At 37.6% G+C, this 17,753-nt stretch overlaps 1 protein-coding gene across 5 annotated transcripts in view; it reads right to left on the bottom strand.

The window, feature by feature from the left end:
• The window catches only part of ylpm1 (YLP motif containing 1), a 31,311-nt gene extending 26,535 nt beyond the window's left edge, over nt 1-4,776 (bottom strand). For all 5 annotated transcript variants that reach the window (XM_041976308.1, XM_041976305.1, XM_041976306.1 and 2 more), the window contains exon 1: nt 3,920-4,776. In XM_041976308.1, coding sequence (XP_041832242.1) covers nt 3,920-4,492 — 573 coding nt within the window. In that variant the 5' untranslated portion in view covers nt 4,493-4,776. The remainder of the gene's footprint in view (nt 1-3,919) is intronic.
• Nucleotides 4,777-17,753: the final 12,977 nt, after the last annotated feature.

Here is a 17,753-nt window from a genome sequence, read left to right as displayed (position 1 = left end):
TAATTACATTATGTATTTTCACCGTTACAGTAATGTTAGTCATTTCCACTTGAAATAGTGGAAGATTACCAAGCTCAACAACAAAATACAGAAAAACAAAATTTGCCCTGAAACTGCACATCGACACACTTTAAATTTGATGAACTTAGATTTATTTAAATTAGATACTTCTGAAACCTGATATTAGAAAATTCCTTGTCTACATTTTGACACAACTTCATGTTATATTCAAAACATCCAGTCTTGTCAGCGCCCATGGTCTTAGTGTTAGCTGTTAATGTGGGAGCTAATAAGCTGCAAAATAGAGTAAACATTCCTACAGTGTTTTCTCTACATTGACTCAGACTATATTGTTGGCGCCACACCTTCAAAAAGTTGAGAATTAAATCGTTTCATATGGACGTCAAAATTTCGTAACGATGAATGAACCTGCATTGAAGTGCAGTAGCAGTAAGCTAAACTGCTGTTAGGCATCTGCTCTGCTCATCACTGTAATTATAGTCATTGGTGTTATTATTGTGTAAGGTTTTATTAGGTTGTAGTAAATCACACATCCTTTCTTAATAAGAGAGCAACTGATAAACTAAATTAATCCAACTGAAATGTTTTCCAAAATTTTTAAGATTTTTTTTTAAATTTAAGGTCCAAGAGAATGTGTTGAACGGGAACTGGGATGTATGCAAATAACCTGGGAACACTAGATTGTCCGAGAGCGTTACAGACAGATTGTGGTTTACAGTATCGGGTCAGAGGGCTTGATTCAGCTCTTGTTTCAGCTTACAAGGACTCCTGATCATAGAAGCTGCTGTTCAATCTAGCCAAAAGGTCTTCCTAGAGACAATCTGCAAGACCTTTTAGTTCAGTTTGAAGGTGCTACAAACAGGACTGTGCTAGTTGTGAATGTTTAAAATGCTCCACAATTTTAAGTGCATTAGTGAAAGAATCACTAATGCTGCTTTGTGAAATTAGGTCACCATACTCAATAAGCTGCAGCGTAAGACCAAAACAACCCAAGCTGGTAGGGCTGGGCGATTAATCGATATATCAAATTTTCCATTTCTGGAGATTTATTTTTATGATTTTTTTCCATAGTTAGTTAGCAGCAGACTTAGCCCTCCCTCCACATCAGAACGGTGTTTGTCTGACAGAGTTTCAGTGAAGTGACCCTTCACTCATGCCTGGGATTTAGTTGTGCGTATAACTGCAGTGAGAAATGCTGCTCTCTATGAGATGCAGAAGTCAATTTAACCCACAAACCCTTGTTAAGAGACAACCTTCATCAGGGGAATTATTTCTGCAGTGGATCCTGTATGATAAGGATCCAGATGGAAAGAGATCACAGATGCATTGTGTCGCTAGTAACTCTGAGTAAAAAATCATATATAACTATTTACATATAGCTGCAATAGAAATATTTCTGCATCAACATATTTTATCTGGCTTAAATCTCCATAATACTTTGTAAACATGAAACACAAAAAGCTGCCTCTGTGGATGGGTGAGGTAGATCAAGGGAATTCAGCTAGATTTGTGAACATCGATATCGGAGCCTGATACAGAGATCAGATTGGTAAGTTTACTTTTTTCAAATACCCCGAATGAACAGACAACAAGCACAACAGAGCAACCTCTCCCTTGCATGAAGTTAACTGGATTTAAACTTAGAAACTACATTATTTACAACATAAAAACTAAATGTCTTTTCCTAATCACTGTAAGGCAGAAAAAAACAAAAAACAAATCACCTCATTTTTCATTAAAATGAGCAGTCCTTAGCATTACAAATAACATTGGTCTATGTGGCAATTTTTCTTGTTAACTTAAGATCACATACAAGTTATTTTCAGTGGGATTAGATTGCATCAAAAAGTTCTACCCAGTTACATTGAGCACTTTTTTTTTCTTTTACTTTTTTAAATAATAAACATCTCTCTAACCCACTACATTTTTTGGAATCCCTACATATCACTTCTTTAAACATGAACATACATTTAGAAAAACATTTATGTATTGTGACTGCAACAGAACTTGAAAAGATGTCAGAATTGGTAAGAAAGATTTAGAAAATGAATAAAATTCCAGTCTATGCATCTCTTGTATCAAAGTTAGGTTATACTTTTATCTTGAAAATAATGGACATATGATCATTCTAGGAAAACAAGATCTGTATCAAAATATAAACAAGATGCAGTATTACCACTACAATTATTTGTTATGAAACCTTGAGTAGAGCATGTGACAACACTAAGCCCCGTTTCCACTGAGCAGTTTGGTTCGGGCTGGTCCGTTATTTTGTGTGTCCATAGAAAATGCGATGGTAAGGTTAGGGCAGAGCTACTGGTATCTACAGATAAAATCAATTGATTGATTGGCAGACAGAAAAACGTCACTGCCCACAACAATAGAAAGCGCGAAACAAACGCAATGTTGCCGTTCAGTTCATTCAGTTGGACATTGGAAAGATTATAGAAAAAGAATGCAAACAACAGTAAGGTCTGGTCGTACAGTGTGACATATATCGTTCGTACAACCAAAAGCCAAGCGGAACAAAATCGAGCTCCATTGTTGTTTGTAGCATCACATTTGTTGTTGTTGCATTAGTATGATGCCATGCTAGGCATCTGTTCAAAACCCCACATGCCCAGTGGTGGTCCGACTTGCAGTGGGAATGCTCACCTGAATTGGCCCCACCATTCTAAAACTTCCTAACCGTACTGGCCCAGACCGAAGCGATCAGTGAAAACAGGGCTTTAGTCATATATTTAAATGGAATAATTACTTTTAAAATGCGAAGAGTTGCCAGACTTTCTGTAAACAGTAGTAGCATAAACAGTGATGTTCGATGTAAACAAACACTGCTCTGTGTGCACATTTTTCGGTGTTTCACCAATTTCAGTTTCTCTCCTGAACAATTCTAAGTTCTTTTAAAATCTCTACCAATGTATTTATATCGATAACTGGTCCCTGCATTTAACCACCGTCCATAATGTTATTTATTTTTCCTTTTTTTTTTTAAACAACTCTGAGCACAGTGCAATACAAACCATAAACTAAGTGTGGGATTATGTTTCACTTATAGAGGGCAAACATAATGGGCATACAAAGGGTAACGTTTATCCAAATTTCAGAATATGCATTTTCATGTTAACCGCTGGGAACATCAATTGTGACACCCATCATGACTGTAATGAAATATTGATCTGAAAGAATAAGATCAGATCAGCATGATAGGATTGATATAGTTACATGAAACAATGACAAGGCTTTAAATCCTAATACTAACTAGTACTAATACTAGTTTTAAAACCAAATCAGACAAAAAAAGTTTGTGAGTTGTGAAAATCCATTCTCTCCTCACCAAGCCAAAGGCTGCACTATGTGGGTTATTTTGTGCAAGGAGAACTGTGTAAAATATCATGTTTCCCTTGCCAGGGATCACAAGTGTGCTTCAAATAGTTCTAAATACATAATGGTTCATCAGTTTTACTGCTTAGAAATATATGCATACACACAGTGAAAAAACTGGCATATTAATGAAATCCACACACTTGTAATCCTGTGCTTGATTACATTACTTTAAGTAGATATTATATTTTGATTTGCAAACAATGCAGTGCATATCATACTATACACCAAATTCCTCAAGCAAGACATTGTGGCACCAATATATCACAGCCACTTACAGTAAACATACTTGGCAGTTGTAACAACACATAATACAGATATTTTTTTCTTTTTTAAAAATGAACTAGTGGTTAAAGTTTTAGGTTAGAGGTAAGAGTTTTTAACTATTCGTCTTTATTATTATTGTCATTATCATCATTAAGACAATTTCTATGCCTGCATGCTCTGTCTGCAAAAAGAACGAAAGAGGCAACATTGTTTAAGTAATTTCAATCCAGACACAGAATGACATTACCTGCAAGGGTAAAGATTTGTTGTCTTCTACTGCAGATGAATCTTTGTTGTTGACATCTTTGGTATTGGATGTACCATTGTTTTCTGGAGGTTTGGGTGGCTGGGACTCTGGAGGGGGAGGAACCGGTTGGGGTTCGGTGTGGTGCGGCTGTGGTGGAGGCGGAGGAGGCTGCTGAAGACCCTGTTTCGGAGCTGGGGGACCTCGCGTCGTCTGACCCGAAGTCTCTTCTGGTTTATAATACGACTGAGCACCATCACCACCTTCTACATGCCCTGACCCTTCTGTCTGCCACGATGACCCCGAATATCCACCACCCCCGCCGCCGTACGCAGGGCCACTGTTCCCGTGATGCAACACAGATTGAAGCTGTTTCTGGTGCAGCATCTGCAGCTGCTGCATCTGTTGGAGGTGTTGTTCCTGAAGGCTAGAAAAAAGCGAACCCCCAGGCGAGGCCTCGAACCCGCCGAACCCTGCAGCCGTGCTAGTATGGCTGCCACCCGGAGGTTTACGAGGCCCTGGCCCACCATAGCTTTGCGATGGAGGTGCACCGTAATTTCCCCAAGAGGGATACATTGTTAAAAACAAAGCAGCACACGGCCTGTGTGGTTACATGCAGCAGGATACAGAGTGGTTAACAAAGCTAATAGCTATCGTCGACCGGCGTGTAACAGAAAACGATAGCTACATTATGATACAGCTGACAGCTTGTTAAACAAAAGTATGAATGCATTAAAATGAACTTTTACCCTTTACGGGACAAAGATACTCGTTCAGACTTTTGGAAAAATGTTACATAAACGTTTTGACGCTTGAAGTCGTTGAATGGCCGACGACGACGCAAAGCAAAGGACGCTGATTAAAACGGAACTACGTCACTACGTCAGACAGAAAATCACATCCGGTAGAGATTAAGGTGTAAAAATTATTATTATTATTAGGCCCGAGCACCGAAGGCGGTGCGAAGGCCTATTGTAATGCAAGCGTTTATTCTTATTATTATTATTTTTATTTCGCACATTGAATTGCATTTTTGGGGGCCTGAACATGCTCCAAAACTCACCAAATTTTGTCTACCCCCCCATTGGAATGCGAAAAATTTAATAATTTGGGGTGCTCGGGACTGTTCAGGCAAAATTGAACGAGAGCGCCACCTATTTGTGATGCCCCTCCATTGCAAGTTATCAATCTTCATGAAACTTTGTACACATGTTCCACATGGTGGGGGGAACAAAAAAAGAAATTATAGTATAGGTCTAAATAAAACAGGAAGTCGGCCATTTTGGGTCAAAGTCGCCATTTTGGCATTTTACTGACCTCGCATTTGAACGAACTCCTCCTAGAGATATCATCGGATTGACACCAAAATGGCTCAGGATGTTCAGAAGGCATGTGTGATCAAAAGTTATGCAAAACTTTCTCAAAGGAGTAACGGCGTACAGGGGGCGGGGCCTCAAAGTTTGATGTCTCGCCATGAAAGACGAAATTGTTATAACTCCCGAATAAAACAACATTTCTGAACCAAAATGGTCACGTAGGATACTAGTCCCATCCTCAACACATCTACGTGGTCATTATAGGAATATGAATAGGCCACGCCCCCTGGCGACAGGAAGTCATGTTTTTTACTTGAAGACCCACTTCTCTGACGTTTTGAACAGAACTGAGGTCAAACTGCATCACACACCTGTAAACAAGTTGGGGATGATATCCGGTGAAGACTGTTGCTCTACGCTGCAAGGCGAGACCGTGGCGCCATGGCGAACTTCGATAAGACGCCATGACATCATAAACAAGTATAACTCCCTCATTTTTCACCCAATCACCATCAAACTCACAGGGTTTAGTCATGGTCTGGTCCCGAACAGACCCATATCACCACTTCCGGTCTAGCCCTAAGCCCCGCCCACTTTCAACAGGAAGTGGTTTTTTTCAGTTGCCGGGGTCCTTCTCCTCAGGCATGAATCCCAAACACTTGAAACTGCTTCACAACAGGTCAAACCCTTTCATGATACCACAATAAAAATCTCAAGTGCCTTCGCCAAACGTAACCATGGCGAATATTGGTCCGACGCCACCAAACAGGAAGTACTTCTAACTGACCCAGTGTACTATCGATTTCCACCAAACTCGGTAGGAAGGATCGTAGTCAGACGTGGAACTGAGCCAAATTGACATATGCTGGAATAGTGACATAGTGGCTCTATAGCGCCCCCTACAATATTTTGATCAACCAGCCCCGCCCCCCACGTGGACCGACATGCATGAAATTCACCACATTAATTAACTATGCCAGGATGCACAAAACTGTCCATTAGACCCATAGGCTAATTTCAACAGGAAGTCGGCCATTTTGTAAAACGTGTCATTTTCAGGGTCATTTTAGCCTGTTTCTTGTCATTGCATATGAACGAACTCCTCCCACAGATTTTATCATATTTACCTCAAAATCACTCTGAAGCTTCCAGAGGCATGTGTGATCAAAAGTTATGCAAAACTTTCTCAAAGGAGAAAGGGCATGGCGGGGGCGTGGCCTCAAACTTTGATATCTCGCCATGAGAGACGAAACTGACATAACTTACATATAAAACAACCTATCTTGACCAAAATGGCCCCGTTTGATGTCATTTCCATGCTGACCACATCTACATGTCCAGATGTTGTCACCCGGACATTGCTCAACGCTGCATGGCCAGACGGTGGCGTCATGACAAACTTGGATAAAACGCCATGACATCATTAATCAGTATAAATCCCTCAATTTTCATCCAATCACCATCACACTCACAGTAATTACTCAGGGTCTGTTCCTGAACAGATACATTGAACTACTTCTGGTCTTGGTCTAAGCCCCGCCCACTTTCAACAGGAAGTGTCTTTTTCAGACACTGGGGTCCCTCTCCTCAGGAATGAACTCCACACACTCAAAAGTGCTTCAGATCAGGTCAAACTCTTTCGTGATACTATCGAAAACAATCCTCAAGTTCCTTCCTCAAGCAAAACCATGGCGAATGGCGTTCATCGCCATTAAACAGGAAGTATTTGCAACTGACCCATAGTACTCCCGATCTCCACCAAACTCGGCAGGAAGGACAGTGGTCAGGCCTGGAACTGATTTAAATAGACATATGCTGGTTATGTGGCTCTATAGCGCCCCCTATAATTATTTATTCTATCAGCTCCAACCACTGCTTTGACTGACATTCATGAAATGTGGCATATTTATATAACATGCCAGTACAAACCAAAAAGCCTCTTCATGTCCTGATGTTTTCAACGCCATAGCCCCGCCCCCTGGAAACAGGAAGTACCCCTTTTATCCCATTGAAAACCCTACACACCTACTCAAACTCATCAATATTATCCTTGATGAACACATGACTCACAATATAACAAACTGCTTACACCATCATGAATAAAATGGCTGCCTGTGAGGTTTCTGTCCCTCGCCATCAAACAGGAAGTGGCTATAACTCTGGACTCGGTTGACCCAATGACGTGATACTTGGCAGTTGTCATTAAAGTCCGAACCTCAACATGTTAGTACAAGATCAAACACTATAGCTCCACCTACTGGCCATGTTGATATCTGCAGATCTTAAAACCATGCTTTTGTTTGTATTTACTTCCCACCATTGGTCAGAACAAGGTCATGACCACTTCTGATGTCATTATTAGGCCCATTGATGTATGAGATGATGGTCAGAGAGAGACAATGACCACACGAGACAGAAACATGGGGACGACTGAGCGTACGGCTGCCAGCCAGAGCGAGCTTGCTTGGGGAGGGAGGTTGCAGGCCGAGGGGGCGGTGCAATAGGCCAGAGCGGCGCCAGAGGTGCGAGGGCCTTCATCGCTGCTTGCAGCTTTAATTATTATTATTATTATTATTATTATTATTATTATTATTATTATTATTTAACAAACTTTTTTTATTCATTTATTTTCAGTTCCGTAATCAGACCTCAATTTCAGAGGTCGCAGACAGCTGGAGAGGTGTATTCCAGCATTTACTAGGCGAAAGCGTCCTGGACAGGTCACCAGTCCATCGCAGGGCCACAAAAACACATTGTTGTTTTTAAATCTTTTCAAAGTTATAAATCATGAAATCGCAAATGACATTTTAATCAATGTTTGTTTTATAACGTTAAAAGAACTTTTATTTTATTTGTTGTTCATGTGATGATTCATGTTGGTACTTATTCGTAAATATATAGTGCTATAAACAACAAAAATATAACAATCTCTATTTTGAAACATTGTATGGTAATGCATAATGTATTTATTTCACTATAATGGTAACAATGATGATGATGATTATTATTATTAGAAAAAACTTGATAGTTTTCCTGGAGTTGTTGCCTTTGAAAACTGTGTTTTGCATATCTGCCACTAGAGGGAGACATATACATGCTTATATTTACTAAAAAAAAAAGCAGAGGTAGCAGCACAAATGCCTCATGGACCAAAACTAAAACCACAATAGTACTGCTCTTACTACAACTACCATCATCACCACCACCATTACTACTACTACTACTACTACTACTACTACTACCACTACTACTAGTAATAATAATAATAATAATAATGATAATAATAATAATAATAACAAGATGAAGAAGAAGAGGAAAGAAAGAAATCTGGTTAAAAGCTAAGTTAAAGGATTTCATAATATCTAAATTAACAATAATATTCTCTCATATTCATGTATTATGTTTTACTGTAAAATAGTCTTCAGAAATAACAATACTACAAAAAGAGAGTAGAGATAACAAATGAATGAACAACTCTGTAAGTTTTAGACTTAAAGCCCAACTGTAAGTTTAAGCTGTCTAAGAGAAGTTTATCAGAGAAGGGAATGAGAGGCTGAGCAGTGGGAGGTATTAGACCACTGACTTTATGTTGCCCTTGAGGTCTGATACACATAAGAGTATTTTTCTTAAGATCACCAGTAAATCTGGGCTAATTTTGACCAGAACCACTTAAAAAGAATAATTAAAGCGGATTAATCAAGCTGGTCCTGTTTAATGTCTCCCGTTAATTAGTTTGTCAGCAGTGTTTTAATATCGCCTAATGACTTCATATTTCACTGATGACATTCAAGGGGTGTTAAAAGAGGCAAATGGCCCATTCAAGATTCAGCTCTTTCGCTTAAGATGCCCTCAGTGAATAAGACAAGGTCACGAAGGCCTAGCCTTTAGGGAGAGATAGATTATCTGGGGAAAGGGGGTGGGAGAAATCCCATAGAGGAAGCTCTCAACACTTTAAAACAGCATGACGGGCACAATGTGATACAGTTCTGTCTTAGAACAATACACTGCACTGGGGATTCATGGTAGAGCGTAAGGCCTCCACACTGTATAGGATGGTGGGATAACCCCACAGTGTACAATAGTACCAGCACCAGGGACTAATGTTTGATGCTTTTTGGATGGGAGGAATTAAGACTGATTAATATTTTTTATTCTGTGTTGGTAACAAGTATATTAAATGTATATTGACCTTTTATTTAAAAAAAATATATGAGAGTAAAAGAATGGTCTAATATTTTGAGATGCACAGGAAGTAAGGCCTTTTTGATCTCCATCAGCACTTTCTAAAGCTTTCTAAACAAGAACAAAGAAATCAGAAATCGTAAAGTTGTGGTTCACAATATTGAGGACATGGCATTTTCACTGTGATGAAAATCCTATGTTAAACAAAATGCTCAATGGAGGCTAATGGATCCCGAACAAGTCCATGCACTGCTTCTAAAATGCTTTGTTTGACAAATCAATTTTCCCATAACCCGGTGAGCAGAAAAGTGATGTGGATTGATCGCCCCCCCTGACTTTGTTTCCAGAATATTGTTTGATGGCTTGATAGATTAATTGGTATGACATTTGAAAGCCTTCTCTTGACTGTCAGCATCCAAGCCTCTGTACGGCAATCGAATCCAGGTTTAATTGTCTCCTCTGTAATACCCCAATTCACAAATTAGAGATGGTACCCGTATAAACTATCCCCAATGTAAGAAATAACAAAATCACACTGCTTGATCAGATATGTGTTTGAAGGGAGGGTGATGTTGAGCTGATAAGGCAGAGCGCATTAAAGGGCATCACCTAAACTGCTGTGTCAGCACGTCTTCCTCTTACCACTGTAGCTCTGAAATATACAAATCAGATCCCAGCAGCTGCCCAAGTGAACAGCACCTCATCAATCTATCATATTTCATTCATGTATGAATCTTTCTTAGGAACCTTATTTAAATAAGACAATTATAACAAGGATGCAAAGGAGAGTAAAAAAAACAAAACAAAACAAAATTTAAATCTGTGCCCTTGAAAAGCTCCTTATGTATCTATGTGCTGCTTTGTAGGTTTATTTTGTTTTGGTATATCTGACTGTTAATGTTTAAGACTCAAAAATGTTGCAGCCTGCATCCATCCTGAAGTGCTGTTTGAAATGTTGAGACCATGCAAGATCTCACATATGTGGTTAAAAAGTACAATATTTAGTAGGTTTTACTAATCAATGGAGATTAATCTCTGTGTGTTAATCTAATATTCAAATTCATTAATAAATATAATATTAATACATTTTAGTGTTACACATTTCCATCTCACCTCAAGAACACTTACACATGATTTCACATCCAAGTATGCTTTGTCCAGAACTGAACTGTGGACTAAATGTACAATTCTTGCATTCATTGCCAATTATCATCATTCCATTTTTGTATGCTGTTTGCTATATGGACTATAGATATGAATATAGACAAAAAGGTGCACAAGATAACAATATTCTAAAAATGAATCTTTTTAGATAGAGGGGGCATTTAAATAGTTATATAGACTGTAATTATTTTCTTTGGCAACCCACTGAGAACAGCTGCTGACTTTCTATGAACAAAAACAAAACAAAACAAAAAAAAGTGTTTGCAAATTCAGTCACAACCACATTAACATATTATTTTTCAAACCCTTTCTGGAGTTGCCCAAGTAACGAGTGAGGCATGTCCAAATTACCTTGACATAACATATCTGTAGTAGAAATGGTTTGGATATGTAATGTGGATGGCACAGAGGAAACCAGCAGTTTACATTTTCTTATATTTATCAGAGCTAAAACTTATGCTGTCTGTATGCGACATGAATAATCAGGATTTGTTTATTATAATTAAAAACCAATTAAATGTCAGGACTATTGTTAATACAAAGATATTGACAATTGACGCTGATGCCATAACATAAAACAGAAACTTATAACAGAGTTGCAAAATTATTCAAATCCAACAATATTTGACTGAAACTAGAGGTGCAGCTTTTTCATAACTCAACATTCGCATTCACTACAACTTCACCTTTAACAAACCATTTTAAAAGTGGAAGCATCTTTTTATCCTTTACACATATTGTAGAACTAGTGAACTTTATAAAGCAACATTCATCTTTTTAGTTTACTGCCCTTTAGTGGTGAAAAAGTTCATTATCTAGTCAGAGTCAAGAATAAATGATATCTGAATTTGTGAATATGTTTTCCTCTGGGTTATGAATATATGACATTTAAAAGTTTAGTGTACATGGAAACAAATGGTTGTTTTACATAAGCTGCAAATGGACCAATCTGACTGCAGATTTCAGTATAAGAGAAATGATGCAGCATTGGATGAAACACGTATAAACTCTGTTCATTATACAATTATTAATTATACAACTGTGTCAGCACATTATAAAAGTGCATCAAAGTACAAGTCACAAAACCAGACATGTATTAGAGAAGTACACAATAAAGTACATATTGAGGTATACATTTCCAGATTATTCTGTTGAAAACGTCTGTATATGGCCAGAAACATGTTTAAAGACTTTTTTCAGTCTGTCAAGCAAGACACAGAACAGATTAAATGTTTGATAGAGCAACTACAGAGATTTATGAGGGGAAAAACAAACCCAAACAGGTTTCCATCCATATCAGTAAGAACAAACACACGTATAAAGTGTGTTTCCTACCTGTAGATACGGGTTGATCATTAGTTACTGGTACATACAACAGGAATGAAAGACCAAAAAAAGATGGAGGAAAAACAAAAACAAAGATGAGAAAGAACTTCGTATAAACATGGAACTGTTAATATCAGAGAAAGAAATTTTAAGAGCAGATGTCACACCGCAGAAGTCATGAAAGAGCTTGTCAGTGGAAAATTGCTGAAGTCAGTCAGACACCACTATTAGTTATCAGACATTTTCCAGTAGGACATTGCACAGCTTGATGTCCCAGTAAAAGATGTCCTTGGAGTGCATTTCGACCAGCTGCTTCAGGATCATCTGACAGAGACACAGAGTGGAAAGGCAAGAAGACACAAGCTCACCTCTTTAATTCTCTTTAAATCAGTTTCTCAAAACCTAGCTCAAATATAAACAATGTCACTTCAAGGTGACATAAACTGGTGCCAGAAAGGCCCAGTCAATTAATTGTATTTTCTTATTATTACTAAGCCAGGGCAAAGCAAACAAACTTTGTTCAACTTTATTGCTGCAGGCTGAATTGTCTAACGTGCTGAGACAGACAAAACAAATCACACCTTCGCTTCTGCTTCATCCTCCGCCCCTTTGACTTTGTGATAAATGTGGCTATTCTTACAAAAGTGCAGTCTCTCCACGATGAGCATTAACTCAAAATCTGTTTTGTTAGCTCTTTCTGGAAATCAGTGAACAAAAAGTTTTGTATTTGTATTAAATTAAGTTGATGAAACAAAACATGAAACATCTTGGGTTAATATAAACTGCAATAAGAGCAGAGTAACAGTGGTATTTTTTAAAATGATCATTTTACAACATCTTAATGGGATTTAAATATGGAGATTTTCTATTTGGATTTGCTGATGTGTTCTAAATCATTATTCTGTTGCCTTTGATTTGATGCATATTTCATAGTTCTGTCATAGGAAGCTAGTTTTCCAGTTTCTAAAAGCTGTAATTCTAATTTATCGATTTCACTTTGGGACATTAAAATTTGTTTCAGTATGTGTTGGAACTCCTTACAGCAGGGATTGTATGTTGTCTAATGTGTAAAAAAAAGTCCAACTATTTCCAAGGGATGTACTTAATTTTTCACATGGCTTCGGTAAAATCTGTTTATTTTCTTCTTCATAGTCTTTGATATAAAATCCAGATAAATTTGTAGTTACAGAGAAAAATAAAACAAGACTCACAAGCTGATCATTTTTGCTGCATAAAAATGGAACCCATTTTCATCACACTGTTGGTGGAGAGTGTGTCCTCCACATTTCATCTCCATTTATTTATCATTCACAATGACTAATTGCCTGACTTGACTTCAATACTGTGGGCTGGGCTCCTCCAGGAGAAAGCCACTTGTACGCCCTCCTCCCTTCATTTGCAGCACCTCCCTATCACCCCAGCACACCCACTTGCCTTTGAAAAGCTGTAATTGAATGAGTTTGTGTCGTCAAATTGATTAATCATATTAATTTGTACTTATTAGTGGAATGCTTGAGAGCAATGACAATTAGATTAATGAAATTAGTTAATTCTTCCTACCCACACCATGCTCCCAACTGTAACCCCCTCCCCCAAACAAAGAAAGCATAGAAAGGGAGCCTGTTATGACAAAATTGGCAATCAAGATTTGGCTGCTAATTGAATGTCTTCTTTTATTAATGATAGGTTTATAAAAAAAAAGACCTTGAGAAAGGAATATTAATTGATTAATCAAAGTTCTGCAAATTAAGTGAGTAGTATACAAATCAAAGCCACCCCATGTCTGATTGTAAAGAAAGCAGATGTTCAAATTTCTATGCATTTGAAATGAACCTAATTGTTCCCTCATCTGAATATTTTTTTCTTCTGGTCTACTTGCTTGAAGCTTGATTAAGATATCACATAACTTACAATGTTGCCTGATAATTTCTAGACTTTATGATAAAGTACAGAAGCTGCCTCAGCAGGACTGCAGCCATATATTCATCCTACCTATGTCAGTTATGGAAAAACAAAATCCACATAAATATATGTAAACACAAGTAAACAGACTGGGAGATCCCTCAAGCCGATAGAGTGCCTTGAATTTCATTATGCAACAAGCTGTCCAGTTGTTATAAATGATGCTCCTGAAAAGGATTGTTTGGTATGATAAAGATGAAATGTAATAGCTTATGCCACCATGAATCTGGTTGTAACATCCACACTATTAGAAAGCATGATAAGAGCATTTATGACTATTTGCTTTTTGTCAGAAAGGAGAGTTGGTTGAATGATTCATTTAAGTAGCTGGCTGGCTCTGGATCAGCAGATTGTATTGTTGCATACAACTTCCAAATGTGGCAATATACTCCAAAATGTGGTCTGTCACACATGTGAGATAAGTAGAATTATGGCAAACACATTCTGCACTTGTAATGCTTCTTATATGCATGGGGTGTAAATACAGGTGAATAATGTTTCTTTCCTCTATATATTCACTTAGATGACAAGATGGTATCAGCTTATTTCTGGTTTTCACATAAAAAATATCTTGCACACTGACACTACAACAATGGATAATACAACAAAATTCTACTGATGTATTAGGTCTGCATTTTTAGGTAGTTTATACCCTAAATTTATTCCTTTATTCTAGCTAAGCTTGTGAAAGAAAATTTCTGCCTTACTGTATATGTGCAAAAAATAAAGATGGCTTTAGATGATACGACTAAATGTCATCTATTGCTTCAAATTTAATTTATTGCAATGGAGCTTAAAACTATACAATCAATAATGTTTTTTTAAACCAAGAGAGTAAATTTGGTTCTTTTTAAGGGAATTTAAAACATATAATAAAGAAAAATTTTTAAAACAAACAAGCAAATGAAAGATGTCGATGGACTTCTGCTTACTGTCAGCAGAAGTTTGAGGACTCTGCAAGCGAGCTGTTCAGTAATTACAAAGCAATCTCCCCACTTCATGCTGAAGTGCCTTTGAGCAAGACATAAAACCCCCAGGTTACTCCTGTGGGTAAACACTTCGCATTGCTTCTTCACCCTTACTGGCGAAAGACAATGTAAAGCACTGTAGTAAACCATTCTCTTCTCATTTAAAGGGGAAAAAATCTCTTATGGACATTTCATTGAAGCCTCTGTCAAAGTAGGAGCCCTTAGCATTCCAACTTTAGGAAAGCCTTTTCTCATGCCTTTGCCTTTTATTTTCCTATTCACTCACCATACTTTCAGTTTTACTTGTCATTTTAATCACTGTTTTATTCAGTAACAGTCTTGGATGAAACATCAAGGAGAAAGCACATAAGAGGCAAAATGACGTTTCATTAACTTGAGACTGCGTACTGAAGCTGACAAGCTTAATTGGACTATAACATTTCTGCAGAACACTGTAACAACTAATTCTGTACACACGAATAGAAATATGTGCACAGATGACAAACTAATTATTATAGTTATTTATTTTATCATGCTTGAAAAAAAAAAACAATTATAGCCAATTTACCTGTGTATGTATGTGTGCAGCCACAAGGTACAAAATGCTGATACACTGCCCGACCCTTTCTTTTTCTATAAACTTGAAGTGTTGTCATTTAGGTTGGCACAAATGCTGACCTTTACAAGCTAATCTCACTTTACTACGCTATATAAAATACCTATCAAAACACTGATAAAATTTTAAAATATTGTTTAATGTCTAATAATTAAAAATTCAAAGTTTGTCTATTTGAAATTACAAAGAACAGAAAAACCTTCCACCTCTCACTGTGATTATGATCAGCTCCTATTAGCAGTGTTTACAGGAAGGATGTGTTCTTTATTCACTGTGAGCGAAGCAAATTGCATCTTCATGTCATACTGTTATTGGATATCTACTTGCCAATATCTGTCTGCAACTCTGCAACTCCCTAAAAATGTTCAACTGTCAAATTTAAATAGAAAATTACCCAAGAATAAAGCTTTCATCATTGGACCTATCCTCATATTTATGTCAAGATTAAAAACTATGTCTACAATGCACTGACAGCCATTGATGTTAGACTTGATCAGAATCAGAGGCCAAGGCATCTCCCAGGATCTATCGTCTCTATTTACACAGTCCATCTTTTTAAACTGTGCTATTGATCTTTACCTAGGTCATGGAGGTATGGCATCAAGGCAAGGGAAAAGGGTGGGGGCTGGGGGTTGCAAATTCGAAAGTAAGGACAGAGATGGAAAAGAATAAGGACACAGAGGAGGAAGAAAGGACTTCCTCTGGGTGTCTGTTTAAAGCCAGTTTTCTCTTATTTAGCATTTGGCTCTACTGTTCAATGCAGCAGCCTTATTTCCAGCATATAGTCAATGGCTGCCAATACTTGTAATGACAAATTAAATAAAAGCTTAAAGAACAGTCAACAAATAAACTTGTTCTGTATGAGGTTAAAATGGGCAAACCTTCAATCAATTTATGATCAATAGTTAAAATAGTCAGTTATCAAATCACAATCTACATCTTAATCTCAGCAGTGAGATGTTCTGCATCTCCACACCCAGTGTCCAGGTACAAGTTTCTCAGGGTGGTCTGTTACTGTGGTTAATTTGGTTCTGCACTTCAGTCTGTTTGCAACACAGTTGTAAGAGCGAGGCAGCTAAGCTGTCTGGCCAGACTCCTGAAACAGATAGTGGGCTCTTAATGGATTGAAAAAGTAAAAGCAATTAATGTCACATTAGCACATCACTAATAAGGACCACCCTCGAGTATGCTGTGGTGGGAATAATCACTGTTCAGACTGAGAGGCATGTTAACAACATAGTTGATTTGCCAACATGGGCTTGTTGGGATGAACGATTTGCACAGAAACATAAAGCCCTTTTAGGTCAGCTGGTTCAGCTACTTATAACACAATTTAAACCTGCAATAAAAACATATTAAGCCATTAAATGAGCCGTTTCAAATGAGAGTTATTGTAAACAAGAGTAGATTTAGTTCTTGCGTTTGTTGTGTTGCAGCAATTTTTTAAAAAGCAAAAATTTCCTATAATTTTGTTGTAAGTAAAATTCAAGGTTTTATATTGCGCAACAAAAGAAGAAATTTACAGGGGTTCCAATTCTATTCTCTATAATAAATAAGGCATCTACATTTGCGTCTTCATGCCACACAATGCTGTTGTGACCTCTCTCACTTTCAGCTCTTGCCTTTGAGCTGTAATTCAAACTTCACACAGCAGCAGCAGCAGCATCTCCAGAGCTTTCCCACAACAAAACATGTCCTCTCTGGCTTGAATGAGATTGGAGGCTCATAAGATTTAGCTTAATTGTTGTCTTTTCCAGTGTTTAATTATGAAAACACCAAAGCACTGTCAACGCTGCTGTCTAATTCCACTGAGTTCCGCTAATTATGTCGAGTTAATGGAGGTTTTTCTATTGCACCGTCACACTCATTAACTTGGCGGTGACACTGCCCTTAATTGGATAAGAGGCCATTAAGTCACATTTCTCTGATTAAAATTATCACTTGCTTATAAACATCAACCCAGACACCAACTGGTTCAAATCATATCAAACAGTATTAGCTTTAGCTTCCACTAATAATAGCCCTGTTGCCTCTGATCATGCTCATTCCCTTTTAAAAGACATTAAAAGATGTAAAAGCTACAATTAGAATGTTTTCTTTTTTAATTTGATCACAGCAGCACATGTAAAGCAAACCACATGCACCTATGACTTCTTCCAGTTAACTAGCTGCTCCATAGTTTTGTTTTGAAATGATGCGAACACAGCTCTCAGGTTTAATAAAGGATCACTCTGGACAGAGTGGCTCCTCAGATCTCCAAAATCACACACACTGCAGTATCATTACTCATAGTAAATGGGCTT

Source organism: Melanotaenia boesemani, chromosome 22, assembly GCF_017639745.1.
Source record: "Melanotaenia boesemani isolate fMelBoe1 chromosome 22, fMelBoe1.pri, whole genome shotgun sequence".
NCBI lineage: Eukaryota > Metazoa > Chordata > Actinopteri > Atheriniformes > Melanotaeniidae > Melanotaenia > Melanotaenia boesemani.
This window is presented reverse-complemented; position numbering and strand designations above follow the sequence as displayed.